The 16,412-nt window shown below is 34.2% G+C and overlaps 2 protein-coding genes and 1 long non-coding RNA gene across 3 annotated transcripts; all 3 read right to left on the bottom strand.

The window, feature by feature from the left end:
* Positions 1–24: 24 nt before the first annotated feature.
* On the bottom strand, positions 25–1,579 carry LOC8289832 (F-box protein SKIP27). Its single transcript, XM_015722668.3, has 4 exons — positions 1,420–1,579; positions 890–1,229; positions 722–796; positions 25–618 (listed from the first exon to the last, which is right to left on the bottom strand). The coding sequence occupies exons 2-4, from the start codon at positions 1,175–1,177 to the stop codon at positions 382–384; spliced, it is 600 nt and encodes a 199-aa protein (XP_015578154.1). The 5' UTR covers positions 1,178–1,229; positions 1,420–1,579; the 3' UTR covers positions 25–381.
* Positions 1,580–2,933: 1,354 nt separating this feature from the next.
* Positions 2,934–6,287, bottom strand: LOC8289831 (bifunctional riboflavin kinase/FMN phosphatase). The gene is made up of 11 exons (XM_002524634.4): positions 6,074–6,287; positions 5,758–5,866; positions 5,441–5,627; positions 5,212–5,342; positions 5,008–5,077; positions 4,839–4,904; positions 4,188–4,342; positions 3,990–4,085; positions 3,666–3,817; positions 3,508–3,591; positions 2,934–3,412 (listed from the first exon to the last, which is right to left on the bottom strand). Exons 2-11 carry the CDS (start codon positions 5,843–5,845, stop codon positions 3,281–3,283), a joined length of 1,161 nt encoding a protein of 386 aa, XP_002524680.2. The 5' UTR covers positions 5,846–5,866; positions 6,074–6,287; the 3' UTR covers positions 2,934–3,280.
* A 2,511-nt stretch (positions 6,288–8,798) lies between these two features.
* On the bottom strand, positions 8,799–10,264 carry LOC125370215. The gene is made up of 2 exons (XR_007216156.1): positions 9,445–10,264; positions 8,799–9,316 (listed from the first exon to the last, which is right to left on the bottom strand). It is a non-coding gene; the product is annotated as an uncharacterized LOC125370215 (long non-coding RNA).
* Between the last annotated feature and the right edge of the window lie 6,148 nt (positions 10,265–16,412).

Raw genomic sequence — 16,412 nt, 5'->3', positions numbered from 1 at the left:
ACAGTACCACCATAAAAAGTCGAATAAAGCAGAGAAATTAACGAGGAATTTTTATTCATTATATGAAGCACAAAGCATATGCAAATGTACATTTATCGAACGAGAAGGGCAGGGATTGCCCTTGAATAAATATGTTTCACTACCCATGTGCACACTAAGAAAGATACAAACAAGCCAATCCCCTATATCTTCAATGGAAGGCGTTGAAGAATAAAATAAAAATTTGGCTTGTAAAGATTCTTGCCATGAACATAAACCTACCCAAAACGAGACCTGATATAATCAAATCTCCAGTTTTCCCATTTTTTTTCATCTTCATCTTCTTCTATCTACAACAAACCAAAAACAAATCAGTGTTATATACATGACCCAGCTCTGCTCTCACACCTCTGTTTCCATGAACAGTCCCTTCCTTGGGGAAGCAAATAATGCCACCGATATGTCCATCAGATTCTTCCTGTTTAATCGCGACTTGTAACACCGTGATACCTTTGGAGCATTCGGGGCTTCGAACTCGTCAAATTCAGTTGGATTCTCAGTAGAAGCAATAGGAGTTCGAAAAGCAGGGATCTTTCTTGGTGTGCTGTAGGCAAAATGCAATTTCCTTGCAACCAAAGTCTGTAAATGAAAACAAAACAATCAACCATAATCAATAACTAATAAAATAAAATAAAAATCAATTCTAAATCAAAATTTAGACCAAAACAAAATTATTACTTACAGCTTCTCTTATTGCTGTAGATACATGGAAAAGCTGTTTCAAGTCATCATGATTAACACAGCAGAGAACCCTAACCTGCAAGTCAAGAACAGAAACATTAATTACAAAATGTTCAATTAGAATGCAGAAACCGAAGTACTCAGCTAATGAATTTAGCAAAACACTAACCAGAATATCCTGAGGCAAGGTTTCAAGTGTAGATTTTTCGGGCTCTAAACTACAAAGTCTTTTCAACGGAGTTTTGATTGGATTCTCAGGCTCTAAACTACAAAGCCTTTTCAATGGAGTTTTAATTGGCGAATCCAAAGTCAATAAATCTACAGCATTTGAAATCACAATCCTCTTCCTTCCGAAACTTCGTGTATATCGGACACAACCCAGTCTTTTGAATGCCTCATCACTGTCAACTCCAGCACGGTTTAACTTCATTGAATTGCTTCTCTTTCCCAATGCCATTTCGGAAAAATAAAAAAAATTGAATTTCCAATAACAATTTTTTCTTTTAAATCTGCAGAGAAATTTCGGAAACTGAATGGATCAGATTAAGTGAATGAACAGAAGAAACAGAAACCTCAAAATAAAAGAGTAAAAACAAATTTTGAAAAACAAAAAACAGATAAAAGAATATATTTGCAAATCTTCCGAGATAGACATTAGATATATAGATATAGAGAACTGAAGATGTAGGAGAGACAAACCTTAATATAAAACCCTAAATTAACAGTTGAGAGAAGAGTTCGTGTTAAGGTAAAATGCTTTTGAAGTGGCGAAAATTGAGACAAAACCGTTTTTGAAGGATATAGAATTTTCAGTTTTGCTTTAAAAATCTAAAGTGGCGCTTTTATAGTGTGGAAAGATAGCCTCCCATCTCTTTAAGTTTAGCAGTAAAAATAATAATAAATTAAGAAAAGGCAAATTCCTACGCGGTTAACGCAGAAACTACTGGAGATTTCCAATGATATCAAAAATATTTATATTTATATATTTCTAGTGTGGATTAAAGTTATCCTTTTGGCGGTTAAAAAATAAAACAGTAACACAGGACTAGCCGTTTGAATTAGACACGTGGAAGTAAATGAGACGACATAGGAAGCAACTTCTGGGATGATGACGTGGCGAATTGGTCGGTCCGAGTCGGCTGCGTCGGTGTCGTCTAGAACACGTTTTTGGGGTTTGTTGGTGTGTGCTTAGCCATTTGTTTATAGTGAGTGGTTCCGTAGTGACGCAGATATTATAATAATTCTACGTGGCGGGGTAGGAATGGTGGAGTGGTTTAGGCAATGGATGCATGAATATGATTAGTAGTGGGTGAGAGTGGTGGGGATATGATGGGGGCGTGCTCATGAGAAGTGGAGAGAGAAAAGATAGTAATCGAACGGTTGGGAATGGGTTTGTTTTCCTCGTTTGACTGAAGATTCCAAAACGGCGGCTGATTTGGTGATCGTGAGTTGTTTCCTTTTTGCGGGTTTTAGATGATCCGGATCTACAAGCGAGTAGTCAACAACACGTCAATACTTTTTTTATTAAGCTTTGGTTGTAAGATTATTGATGGTACATGCTTATAAGACAAAGCAGGTAAGGGAGCAAGCAGGCATGTTTTGTTTTTTTCTTGGTTCTTTTTTTTTTTTTAACTTTTAACTTTAGAAATTTAATAATAATAATAGATAGAAGATAAGCTGTATCCGAAGCTAATTTACAGGTATAATGATCTGTATTAGTATTCACTTTTGATACGCAAATCATCTTTTTATGTCAGTGCTGAATTAAAAAGAATTGAACTGGTTTTCTTAGCCTATAAGCTTATTTTAAAATCAACACATCCCTTCCTCACCTTCACTTTTTTCTTTTTTTTCTTTTCTTTTTTTCAAAGTCGTTTAATAATTGAGCCCATGTTAAAAATTCTTGCTGAAGCCCATCTTGAACTGACTCTCTGAAAAAAGAACAATCCAATTTTCTACTAATAATTGCAGCTAATGTAATGTTCCTCCAGGCTTGGCGGTGACCAGACTCTACAAGAATTGTCACCGGTATTAAACCAATTCATTTCTTCATCAAGGATAAGATTTCATGATCGAGGATGGTTTCTCAATCATTAGATTAACTATTTTTTTCTGGCATAACATTTTGGTTCCCATTATCTTGTAAATGTAAATATGATAATCACGCAGGCCATTGTTTTATATATCACCACAGTAAAGTTGAAACACATGGCTTAATAACAAAACGTAAGTAAGATTAATTATAATTTCACCCAAAGAAATTGTGATTTGCGTACATAATCAGTCGCAATTATTACTCATTATCAGGCCTCCCAGCCCTAATGCATCATTTCACGCCCATTATCTTCATATGGGAGTGGCATTACATCTCAGCAGAATGGGAATGAGAATGAGAATATAATATAGAATTTGAAAAATTCTTTCTTTTGTTTTTCTTTTCCTCCCCTAACAGAGAGGGTCATCTGCTCCATAACTTCTTTTTTTTTTTTTTTACTTTCTTGGTTACAATCTGCTGGAGAACCTTTAAGAATACATGACATGACTTTATGGATCATCGTCATCATAATGACGAGCCTTTCAAATATGGATCGTCCCTAAATTTTGAGTACAATGGAAGATCAAGGGCTATCTCTGCCACTTTTCTGTCCTCCTGAATCTTTGCTACCAAGCTCTCAAGTGATGGGAAATTGGCCTAATCATGTTCCAAGGAGAAATTTGGAACAAACAAAATGAGAGAAGGGCGGGAAAAATAATTGCAGAAACAATAATAGTTGGAATTGATGATACCTCTGGTCGAATGTAGCCAACTATAACAAGTCGCAGCTCCTCACCATAGAAATCTTCCTCAAATTCATGAAGCAGCCATGGTTCCTACAGTATCGACTAGAATTAGAAAATAGCAAAAGAGCAGCGTCCGCTGCCTTTCAAGTGAATTCAGCACTTACTATAGTCTTCTCCACATTGTTAAAATATGGATTCCAACCGATACTCATCACCATTTTGTACACACCCCGTGTTGATAATGCAGCCCAACCAAAATACACGCCTGAGGGATGCTGTGAAAGCACCGCTGAATAACCTTCTGTAGATAGATTAGCTGAAGCAAATAAAAGAACCCATTAGATGAAATAGAAGAACAAATAGGAAGTACATACATCCTTTGATTCTTAAATTTCATTGCAATAATAAGGTCACATCAGGAATAAACCAGATAGCCACTAGTAAATTGATATATAAAGCAAAAGCATAGACTAATGAATTCTCAGTACCTGTGGGGATTCCAAGAACCTTTGAGCCACGACCAAACCCCTTAACTACAGGACCACCAATATGCCAAGGTTCCACGGGCAAGGTACCCTCAACCCCTGCAATAAAAAAATCAACGTTTTCTGATGAGAACTGAGGCGAAGAGGGGAAAAAAAAAAAGGACTTGCTATGTGACTGCAAGAGTAAGCCTTTGATCTTACAATCTTCAAATGCAGGAAGGCCCCACTTTTCAGGTTGCAAATCAAGTAAAGAGTTTATGACTTCATCTGCTGCGGTATAAAGATGGGATTGTTTTGGAATTGATGGCACAGCAACCACTTCCATGCCAGCAGCCTTACCACCCATAACACCAGGCCTGAATATAACATTTTGTAGTAAAAATAAAGAAGAAATGTTAGTAGAAAAGCCAACATATCAAATTTCACAGATATTGCAGAGTGAAGCATTTACTGTAATTTGTGTTAAAAAATAGAGAAGCTAGATTGCTTGACAGTTGACAGCAGTAAAGTAAAAGCAACCTTTTTCTTACTTGTATAAGATCTTTATATGGAATCGCAAGCTAAACACTGTTTATATGTTCTAATAAAGACAGTGCCAACAATACTCCCCCCAACAAACCAACTTTGTCTCAACATCAATGGAAGTAAGATGCATAGATATTGTTGCAAAAATACTTTGTATGTCAATTGAAAGCATGAAACAATTATAGCATGTAACTTTTTCAGATCATATACTGTCATAGACCTAACTATTTTCTTTGGTAGAAGTAACCTCTTTAATGATCACTGGATGAATACCAATTAGGAAGGCATCAATCAAAGAGAAAGAAAAGGAAGACATGGCATACTTACAAAGAATCTTCAATAACTAGGCAACTGGATGGTTCTATATTTAGCCTTCTAGCTGCTTCCAAAAATCTGAATCAGCAAGCTCACAAGGTTTAATTTAAGAACATATAAGATTTAGGTATTAAACAAAATCATAGGAGAAAATATTAAATTATATACTGTTCTATCTCACATTTCAGGAGATGGTTTCCCTGCTTTTACTTCATCACCACCAATAATGATGGAGAAGGATTCCTTCCAGCCTATATAAGTCGGAAAAATCAGCAAACTAGCTCAAATTGGAGAAGCAACACATCTTGGACTGTTATCATATGTTGCAACATTGTAATGATAGACATGAAAGCTATCAACTCATTAAACTTCCTAAAACACTTACCTTCATGACACGAAATTTTGGCTTCTATATTTGCCCTTGGAGAGTTTGAAGCCAGTGCCATGGGCACATTATGACCAATAAAATGCTTAATCAACCTATTGGCACCTGGAAGCGGTTTAATTTTGCACCATCTACAATTTGTTAAAAGAAAAAGGTTACAATTATTTCAGCCCCTGAGAATGTTCGAATGATTCTTAATATAAGAAAGTGGTAAAGAAAATTAAATTACTGATCAGAGAACATAGGTGTGATTTCTGCAATAAATTCTTCTGTAGGACAAGGAAGCTTATAATCTTCAACTATAGTAGCAGCAGCTTCGAAAGGAGTCTTTCCTACTATTCTATTACCTTCTCTCCCATCCCATTGCTTCCCATACTTGACCAAAAAAACTTTTAAAATATCACTTACAATTCCATCTGCCATGAAATTGGAAGATAAACTATGTCAAACAGAGAAGGGGCAAGAAAGCGCTGAATTGAAAGGTAAAACGAAGCAGAAAACAAGGTGTAAATATATAAGAAAGTGAAATAAGAGCAACAAGCTTACCTGTATTGAGAAGGGTACCATCCAAATCAAGGATAACACAAGACACAAACTTCTTCAAAGGGTTTGCCATTGACATTGTAGAAATCATGCTCTCATCTTAATATGGAATCTGAAATAGAATCAGCAATTAAGAAATTCAAAATCCAACACCATAATCACAAAGTAATCCAGATGGGTGTTCTTTTTCCGGGTCATAGTGTTTTCACAAGATGGTTCACTAAATACAATCATTTTATCAAACAGCATGAATTCAAAAAGACAACAGGTGAAATACAAGATTCGCTGGAGCTATAAAAATAGAGAATAAGCAGATTACTTCGAGTGTCCTGATAATAGGAGCTAATATCAGTCGCTAACATCCACCAGAAAAAAATAAATAAATAAATTTGTATGTTTGTTTATAATAAGCAGACTGAGAAATCGAGAAGTAAAACATGAGCTTTGTTTGGTTTTTGTGTTATGCCCTTTTTTCTTCTTTTACCAACCGCATGGAATGATAAAAGTACGATGAGCTTTTAAATTTTTAATTAGAATATAATTTAACTCTTAAATTCAAAATAACTGGATTAAAATTTAAAAGGTAATATAATTATATCTTTAATTATAGACCAACAAAAAGAATGACCTCCAAAAGTAAACAAATTTATTTTATTTTCAATCAAATAAATTTATAGATATATGACAACTTAAAAATAAAAATAATTATTTTATTTTGATACTAATATTATCAATTAATAAAACTATGAATCAATTAGTGGGTTTAATTGAGTTTTATATCCGCTAATAAATGCGGCCTACAAAATCCAAACTTGGCAATAATTAAAATCGCGTAAAAGTGAAGCTGTCTAATATCCAGCGCCTCGAGATACACCGCCTCTGTTATAAATCCTAGCCGGTCTGTCATCATTAACTGTTCCTTTCGTCTCATTTATATATAGAACTCCTTTAGTTCCTTCTCCCAGTAGCTTTCCTTGACTCAATCAAGAGAGAAAAGATTATCAGAAAGATCATTCATACATAGCATAGTCCAAGCGAACCCACTTAAAATCTTTACTGAACTATGACCGGCCATCATATTAGCAAATAAACGTATTCCTGAGCTTAATGCGCGAAAACAATGAGGGATTAGCTCAAGGAGTACTAAAAAGGCAGAGCTATAGTAAAAGAAGCCGCGGGAAGCAAAGGCACCAATACATAGCTACATGGATCGCATAGAAGCTTTAAGAGATAGATAGGGGGCCATCCACCGATGATTATTAATCAGCGAGTAACATAGTTATGCTTCGGGTTTAGGGTTTGGTTCTTCTTTTTCTAATTACGTCTTTTCAGTTCTCGGTTATTTGTCAGTCCGTCTCAGTTTTGATTTTGATTATCATGTAGATCAGTTGGTTTAATTTGGTTTTTTGGAGTTAATCTACCACATATCTGATCATGTTTGGTTTAAGAACTGGTCTGATATTTGAAATTGTTTCTTCTGCCGTTAGATGATTTGGTTTGTCTATCAACTCGACAATAAATTAAACGATCTTTTAAACTTTGTTTTACCTTGTTTTTTAATTAATTGATTCCTTGGTATTTCTTTATGGACTAAAACCAAAATTTGCTTTACTTTGTCTTAAAAATTAATCGATTCGTTGGTATTTCTTTATGAACTAGGCCAAAACTGGAGATTCAGTTGCTTTTTCCCAGGACTATATCCCTGTTTCATTAGGATATTTGGATCTTATTGCCTATAATTTTTATTTAACTCATTACTTTGCAGAGATATATTTGCTCTAAGAGTAAAAGAAGGCTTTTATTCGATTCAGTATTATGCCTCCTGAATTTTGATTACGCCGGATTTTGAATGTGTCTATTGTGTGCTTTTCTGGAATTCTTTCTGAGCAACATGTGGCTAAAGCATTTGAAAAATTGGTTGGTTGGGGCTAAAAAATTCAAAAAATCGGTTTTCTTACGATTCGGCATACATTTCTGGATTTTGTTTCCTTGATTTTATGCCTCCTGAATCCAGGCTAAAATATTGAGAAATGGTTTTTCTTGATTCTATGATGCTTAAATGCTGGCTAAAAGTATTGAAATAATGGGGTTTCAATCTTTATTATTACACTTCCTGATAATGTGGGCTTTAAGAGTTGCTTTTATGGCTAAAAGATTGAGTAATCTGTGTCATCAGATCTCATTCAGTGTTTCTTGATTTTATGACTTGAAGTTCTTGAATCTCATATGAAGTTTGTCATTACGCTCCCTAATAATGTTAGGTTTTGAGGGTTTGCTTGTGTCGCTAAACAGGCTAAAAGTTTGGTTTTTTAAGATGTCTCTCTAGTATTATCAACTTGTGTGACTATGTTTCACAGTATTCGAAATTGCCCAGGATTCCCATCAACTTGTCGAGAGATGTCTAGGATTGAAAATGGGTTCTCTGGTTGTGTGATTTCTCAGGATTCGATCAACTTGTGTGACAATATGCTTTACAGGATCGGAAATTGCCCAGGAATCCATCAACTCATGGGGAGATGTGTTCTAAGACTGAAAATGGGTTTTTCCAGACCTTACTGTACAATTTTGTAATTTAATTTTTTCTTGATAGTGGAAATCCTCTTAGTTTTAGTTGTGTTTCTTTCCAGGATTCTACTAGCGGGTTGAGATATGGGTGCTAACACTGAAGTAATGAGCTTTATTAATGTCTCCAAATTTGTAATTTATTTAATCGGTTTCTAATAGTGTTGGATTATCTTTACAATGGTGAAAGATGAGGTTTGGGACGTGGGTCCATAGATGCTGCCATCTTCTTGATAAACCGCTGGTTTTAACAGCTTCTTTTGCTAATGGCAGAAAGGAGAGGAGTGGATCAGGTAAGGCGCTAATGCGATCTAGAGATTTGAATTTATTGCTTTGTTGTTTGAATAATTGGCAGAAATGATTATTACTCTGCTCCTCCATGATCTCAAGGTAATGAATGCAGCATAGAGCGAGAAAACCTGTGACAGGTTAAGGGTTTCTCCTTCCAAGACTAATAAAAATTAAGCAGCTTGCTACTGATAAAGGCAAATCACCCTACTCATTAACTCAAAATCCAATCACCGAAATCGAAATTTATCCAACAATTGAAACAAACGCTGGTCTCGACATTGGCTCGCCAATATTCAAATGTGACCAAAAGTAAAGTTCATCCATACTGCTCAAATACACCTCTAACTCACCCACATCAGCAATTGAGTTGTACTATAGAAAGGCCATCATAGATATGAAATTTTACAAAATACTTTTGAGGAGCATTCAAGAATTACAATTTTTCTCTCAAACTCTAAAAGATACTCATTTGCTTCTCTATCTATCAGTTCATTCCTGCTCCAAACCTCAAAAAAAAAGTTACATGGTAGATAAAATGTACAATATTTATTCATATTCCACTTTGCTACCGCCTTCTCATAGTCACAACAATGTCTACTCTTTTAAAATCCGTAATAACCCTCAAAGCAATAGTCATAAAATCAACAAATCAAGTTCACACTTTTAGAAAATATGTTTTGACTTTAAATCCAGCTCCAAATCATATACACTGGTTGAAATTTAAACCAATTACAAACAGATTCTGGACACACTATACAGCACATCAATAATCAACCAAAATGAAGAAAATATTTAGAAACGGATAATTAATATATTCATCAGGAAAAAAAAAAGTACCTTGCCAGATCGCTTGACATAAGCCTTTACGAACTGATGAGGGGAAACGTCCTTTACAGTTTTAGCAGTCGCCATTTGTTGCAGAGACTCTAGTTCAAGCTAATTTTAGCAGTCGCCTTTGTCTCTCCCTAGGGTTTCTAACGTATTGCTGTAGCCGTCTATATTTGCAGTCACAATTAGGATATTTGCATTTTTTTACGGGTCGACCCAGTTTAGGTTTTTTGCGGGTCCGGTTTCTGGTTCTATGGCATACTATTGGGTTCACATGATATTGATGGGCCTCGTTATGCAATGAAAACCTCGAAATATTGGGGTCAATATTTTTTTTAAATAATATAACTTGGCCATTTTTTATGACAGAATTTACTTTTTGATGATTTTAAATATTTATTAAAATATATTTTTATAATTTAATTATTACTTCTAATTATGATATTTCAACAAACTCAATTAATTAAGCTATTGCATTATGATGATATTTTCAATAGTTACAATCCTAATTCATCAATTAATCTTAATTTTTTAATCATTAGATTCAAGTCTAACAATATATCTTAAGATAAATAATTTTACTATTAATTAGTTTAACACTCAGTTAATAAATAATTTATCTTTTCTATCTATAGTGTGTACTTCTATATTTACATTTCACTCGAGTTTTTTTTTTTTCTGTTTCAAAATTAAAGTTTCTAGTTTTTTCATATGTTCATTCATAAATCTTACTTTTTTTTATCTATTAAATTCAAGTCAAAATAATATATTATATTTAATAGAATATATGAACATCGTTACATTATATAATATTTACTTTAAACCTAAAGCTTGGTATTAAGTAAAAATTGTTAAAAATGAAGCAAGAAAGTGAAATAAAATATATATATATATATATATATATATAGATTTATATAATTTTAATATCAAATCAACTTTATGAAAGTAAATGAAAAGAAATCTAAGAGTTTGTTCCAGTAAAATAAAAATAATAATTCATTCCAAATAAACACTTACTATTTATGAAAGGCCTAAATGTTATTTCAATTACAATCTTTACGGTGTTTTGTAATTTTAGCACGAGTTTTTAATTTTGACATATTTAGTCACCTATTTAATAAAATTTGTAATTCGAATCACTGATGTGTCTAAATAAGTACTCGCAAGTGTACGAACCAAATGGTAGTTCGGGTAAGCTCACCACGAGGTCGATTTCACAAGAAATTGTAGAGCATATATCATAAAGACCAACTATCACACAAATTACTGAAAGTAAATATAAACACTCTAAGCCGGTATTTTAAGAATGATCTTAGTTTAATAAAAGAAATTAAATAACCAGAAAGTAAATATGCAACTAGAATAATTAATATGAACTATATGATAAAATAGTATTTATTCTAGCTTTTACTTAATAATTCCCTTAAGCCCTAATTTAACAAATGAGATGGTGATGTGCCTTTTTCCTAAGTTACTCAAGCAAATGATGCAACTTAGGTTTCTTAACCAACATAGATTAAAGTAAAGATGATGTCTCTAATACTTTTAACCTAAAGATTTTCATAACACATATTACTATTGAATTGATATGATGGTCAATCAATAATAATAGATGAAACTAATGAACATATGAAGGAAAAGAAATCATTCATTAAACTCTATATATAAGGTTCAAACATAAGTAAAAAACCAAACTAAACACTTATGAGACTTAGCCTAACATACTCAATCCAACAATCATTGTAATTAAATAGAAAGACTTAAGATTCATAAAACAGAAAATTAAAACTCCTTCAAAGTTCAAAGGGCTCTTCAAGGAATGAAGAAGATTGATCCTCTTTCTCTACGTCTTCGAAAAGCTTCTCCAATTATTTCAAGAGTGATTCACGCAAGCTAGTAAGATGTCAAAGATTAATTAAATTACTCCAGAATTTTCTACCGAGAATAGAACCCTTGTCTTCCAGATATTCATTAGTCAAAGCAATCCCTCTTCTAATTCACCTATACTCCTTGTAGAGATTCTCCTTTTTTAGAGTTCTCTCCTCTCCAAACAACTCCTTTTGGTTTATCCCTTTATTGTCCTAAACAAACTAAACTACTCAAATGATAATTATCTATTAATTACATAATAATTATTTAAACTTTTCTTTTTGGGCCTTAATGAATTAAGCTAGGCTGTAACACCCCGAATTTTTATATATTTAATAAATGAGTTATTTTCTATACCCAATTAGTTTGAAATTTTAAGAAATTATTCAAGTAAATTATTTGAGAAATGATTATATTTTGGTTATTCAAAATTTTTCCAAATGCATATTTATATAAGTAAAATTATATATTGAAAGTATAATGTTATTTTTATGGGGTTTTAATGGAAATTTGTGAGCTTGGTATTTTTGTAAATAAATATGTCGGTCAGGGGTATTTTGTAATTGTGTATTTTCAATAATTCGGTTTTGGCCCAAATTAATTAGTTAAGGGCTTAATTGAAAGGCTAAAAAGAAGTTTGGGGGTTAAATTGGAATTCTGCAGGATGAATTTGTAAGTAATTAAAAAAGTTGAGGGACCAAATTGTAATAAGGAAAAGTTCAGGGGTCAAATGTCGATATTGAAAGGAATGGAAGTCGAGGAAGAAGAAGAGAGGAAGAGAGATGTCGGGGCAGAGAGAGGAGCGGAGGAAGGGCTGGTCAGTCGGCCGTCTGGGGCGCCGGGCCGGTTGCAGCGGCAATGGCGATGAGGAAGATGGCCGAAGCTTCCTTGCCGTATCATGGCGCTTCCGGCGGTGGTCGCCGATCTTGGTGCCGATCGACTCCTCTCTGGCCTCGGCTTTGTTTTGGCGGTGGCGGTCGACAATGGTGGCCGGAAACGAAAGATCCGGTGGAGAGAGAAAATGGAGGCAGCCGAGGTTTTGGATTTTTCCGGCGAGCTCCGGGCGAGCTATGGAAGATCGGAGGACGTATCCCGACTCTCCTCACCAAGCTTCGCGAATGGCACCGGTTTGGTGGCGATCGCCCGCTTGCAAATCGACGGTCGAGATCGTCCGCAAATCTCTCCCGGATAATCGGGTGTCAGATCGAAAAATCGGGCGAGGGATCGCCATCGCCGTTGTGAGTTCGATGGTGTGTTCGGATCGTCGATCGGACTCCGTGAGGCGAGTCTACTGAGCGATCGAGCGTCTCGGTAATTTTCTTTGGCCCGTTAATTTTAGATATTCTTGGTTTAATTGTGTCTATTGGATTATATTGAGTATTTGATGATATTTGTGAGTCAAAAATAATTGTCAGTTTGCTTGCCATAGTCGTATTTTGTGTTGTGTGGCGGAGTCGGGAAATAGTGAAGTTTAGGACCCGACTCCCGTTGTTTAAATTGTTGGATATTTGGAGTGTTTTTCCGGCAGTCCTGGACCCGTTTTTACGGGGGGTAATGTTTGTGTTGTAGGGAGGTTCACTGAATTTTCTGTGAGTTCCCGAGTCGAGATTTTAGACAATACCCTGAATCTAGACTGGGATCTATTGTAATTGTTTCATCGTTTTGATAAATTATTTTCCGTGACTAGATTGTCAGTTTGTTCGGCTCGCTCCTACCGAGGCACCGGAGCAGAGCTAGGAGGTCGCCAAACCTGTGAGTTAAAGTCATTTAATCATTGCACTATTGCTAAGTCTGATTTTAATATGCTATTTTGGAAGTTTATGTTTAACATGGTTACTAATATCTCAACGTAATTAATTTTACTGGATTATTAATTATTGAAGATAATATGAGTATTATTATAGTAATGTTATAATAATTCCAAATATTATCATTTTTCCACCTGAGTTGCTTGATGTTTTACTCTTAATTGTTAATCATTAAATTGATATGGTTGAATGACTTCATTATACAATGATATTTATTAAATGGATGATTGTGTCTTGGGAAACGTGGCTTGTAGAACATGCCACCGATGGGTTACATCGGTAATGATCATGGACATGTAATAAGATTTTCATGGGTTTGCCCCTGGTCGAGCATGGCTCTCTGGGCTGATTTGTGTAAATTCGCCGGAGGTAAGGTCCCTGGTCGAGCATTGCTCTCGAGCGGCTTATTTGGATACTTAAGTGACTGACCGGAGGTAAGGTCCCCGGTCGAGCATTGCTCTCGGGGCCTTATTGGATTAAGAGAGCCGAATGGCTACTAGATTTTGGGGTTTAGGGTTCTACCGAGCCACTCGTCCCGTAAAAGTAAAAATATATTTTTATTTATTCATTTATTTATTTATTATGGTATGATTATAATATGGATTGTATTTACGTGCATGGTTGATATATTGATTCGAATGATCAATATTTTCTGTGAAGAAAGTAATAGGGTATGATTATAGTATGATTGGTATTTATGTGCATGGTTTGATATACTGATTTGAACAATCTATGTTTTCTGAGAAGAATGCAATAGTTCCCAGATTATTTGATTTTAACTCACTCTCGAGACTGACAGTCTCATTTTTACTGTTTTTCAGATTCGTGACTGTTAGTCCTCTCGCGACTCTTATTCAGTAACCCGACTCCTTCATCATCGGGTGATGTATTTGATTTGGTATGTAAATTGGTAAATCTTAGATTCTCCGCAGTAGTAATAGTAGATGTATCAGTTGTAAATTTTCTGATTTTCAGGTCTCGCCTAGTTTTTCTGGCAGACCGAAGTATTTATGTAGAATGTAGCTATTAAGATAATTTGTGGTTTTAATAATATTAATTTGAGATGAGATTTGTTTAAATCAGTGAGTGTCAGGCTTACTACGGGTTTCGGTAGCCTTAAGCCTACCCATTCCCTAGTGACGGTCACGGGCCCACGGGTGGGGTCGTGACATAGGCCCAAACTTTTAATAGCCCACATGTCTGATTCTAAGCTAGGTCCAAACTATTAATAGCTCACGTGTCTGATTCTCGAGCCTTTAGTAGCCGCAGTCCAATTAACACCCATTAGTGCGTTTTAGACTCAAAATTCTCCTTTTTTTGCACTACTTCCTGAATTTAGATAAGAAAAACTATAGTGAGGTAAAATACATCTTTATACCATATTATATATAGAAACAAATCATTAACGCTCTAAAGTGAGGTAAATCATCACCAATCAAATTTTCGATTGTCTTTTGCCGACGTGTCAAGCAATTTTTGATTCGCTACACCATACTGTCAGTCTCATTAAACATGTCAAAACACACTCTTTCTATTTGGGATATATAAAATCGAAAAAAAAATAATCTCAAATTTCTTCTAAAAATCTCTAAACCTAAATCGGTTATTCTTTTTTATAACTTCAAATTTTTATTTTAGAAGCTTAAAAAGCAAAAGCTAAAATAAATTAGTATTTTTATTTCGCCCATTGTCCTTTTTATAGTTGGTCTTTGAAAGAGACAGCCATTATTGAAATGGAAACTTCATCCACCCACGGCTGGTTTTTCACGCTGGTTTCCAAACCCAAGCGAAGAGACCAAGAAATGAATGAGTTTTCTATTAACAAACTTGTTTTGTCGGATAATGCTTATAATTTAAGAGTCAAAATCATATTAACCTTCTTTGTCTTTGTTTGCTTCTTTAATTGTTTTCCCTTTTTGCTCTCTAAGGTATAATATAAATTTTTTCTTCTAATCCTATAACCAATTTGATTGCATTTGGTACTTTGTGTCTCCTTCGTATAAAAGATAAAGTTTCCCCCAGTGGAACGAAGGAGATGGTTGAATTGACTACCCTGGGTCCAAAAATATTTATTCATGAGCTGATTCTATGGATCCATTTAATGTTTCTTATTCTGATTTACCTGGTATTTGCTCTTTAATCCGATAAGAATATCGGAAAACAAATGGGTTTTGATGTAATGAACCCAACTTTTAAATGTTTAAAACTATCCTAAATAGTCCATGGACAAATTCCTTTTCAGGAAATGATGCTATTTTCCACATTAACATCTCTTTGGAACGGGAAACAAAAACTCAGCACAAGAAGATCATGAGAAGCAAAGCTTGAACCATTCGGGTCTAATAAAGATTACCTGCCAACTTTATCAGAGAACAAGTTTACAAGTTCACCCTTTTTGCTGAACCAACGACGTAAAATTTCCAAATTCTCAACGGAAGGTGCTGAAATTTCAAGCACCGTACCATTCTGTATTCCATACCAATCCAGGATTTCATCGATAACCAACATTTTCAAGCGAGGCTTCCAAGAAAGATCAAGCTTATAAAATCCACGGCAGCTGAAATATCTTTGGAAGTGAAGCAGGGGAGTCCCATTTAATACATTTTCAATATCCTTGTCATTCAATTTAAGAAACTTTACATACATATTTATTCAACAAGCTAATCATATTATTATATATAAAATTAATAAAGAATAAAAAAATAACCTCATATTCTTCTCTTTTTTTTTTTTTTCTCTCTCTCCCTTTCTTTGTATATATTCCTTAAACACTGACTAAAACTATAAAAGAAAAAGTTATAGGTAGTGTCTTTTAAATGAGTAGACATTAGGGTTGCTTTTAAATTTTGAAATTAAGTGTGCATTGTTTAGTAATATAGTTATCTGATATATTGATTTGGAAAATAGATCTGTGAATTATTGCATCTAAAGATGGTTGTAACTGTGAGGATATAAGAAATGAATATGAAGAAGGGGAAAAAAATAAGATTATTTTTTTTAATATTTATATAATTTCCCTAGCTTATAAAATAGAGAGAAACTTATTTATTCGGTAAGTCTCAATCGGTCGAAAATACTTAGATGTACTATATGTTTTGGGTTTAGACAATTGATGAAATAAAAAAAATTAAAATACCAAAGCACCATCTTAATAATTATTTCTCTAAATAAAAAAGAAAAATTCAGAAAAAATTTCACTAAAATACTCTAAATTTTAATGGAATTCTACTTTGAAATTTGAGGTTTATATTTTATGATTTTGTACTTTATAAATATAATTAATAGCAAGCAACATTAAAT

The sequence above is a fragment of the Ricinus communis genome, chromosome 5, assembly GCF_019578655.1.
Source record: "Ricinus communis isolate WT05 ecotype wild-type chromosome 5, ASM1957865v1, whole genome shotgun sequence".
NCBI classification, from domain to species: Eukaryota; Viridiplantae; Streptophyta; class Magnoliopsida; order Malpighiales; family Euphorbiaceae; genus Ricinus; species Ricinus communis.
Note: the sequence above shows the minus strand (reverse complement) of the source record. Positions and strands in the feature narration are given on the sequence as shown.

What these genes read in the sequence shown, in the direction of transcription:
- LOC8289832 (XM_015722668.3), bottom strand. Translation starts at nt 1,177, where the DNA reads ATGGCATTGGGAAAGAGAAGCAATTCAATGAAGTTAAACCGTGCTGGA. An exon ending in CCTTGCCTCAGGATATTCTG is followed by an intron (nt 797 to 889) that starts GTTAGTGTTTTG and finishes CTTGACTTGCAG; the next exon opens with GTTAGGGTTCTCTGCTGTGT. An exon ending in CTACAGCAATAAGAGAAGCT is followed by an intron (nt 619 to 721) that starts GTAAGTAATAAT and finishes TTTCATTTACAG; the next exon opens with ACTTTGGTTGCAAGGAAATT.
- LOC8289831 (XM_002524634.4), bottom strand. Translation starts at nt 5,845, where the DNA reads ATGATTTCTACAATGTCAATGGCAAACCCTTTGAAGAAGTTTGTGTCT. An exon ending in ACACCTATGTTCTCTGATCA is followed by an intron (nt 5,343 to 5,440) that starts GTAATTTAATTT and finishes AACAAATTGTAG; the next exon opens with ATGGTGCAAAATTAAACCGC. An exon ending in TTGGCTACATTCGACCAGAG is followed by an intron (nt 3,413 to 3,507) that starts GTATCATCAATT and finishes GAACATGATTAG; the next exon opens with GCCAATTTCCCATCACTTGA.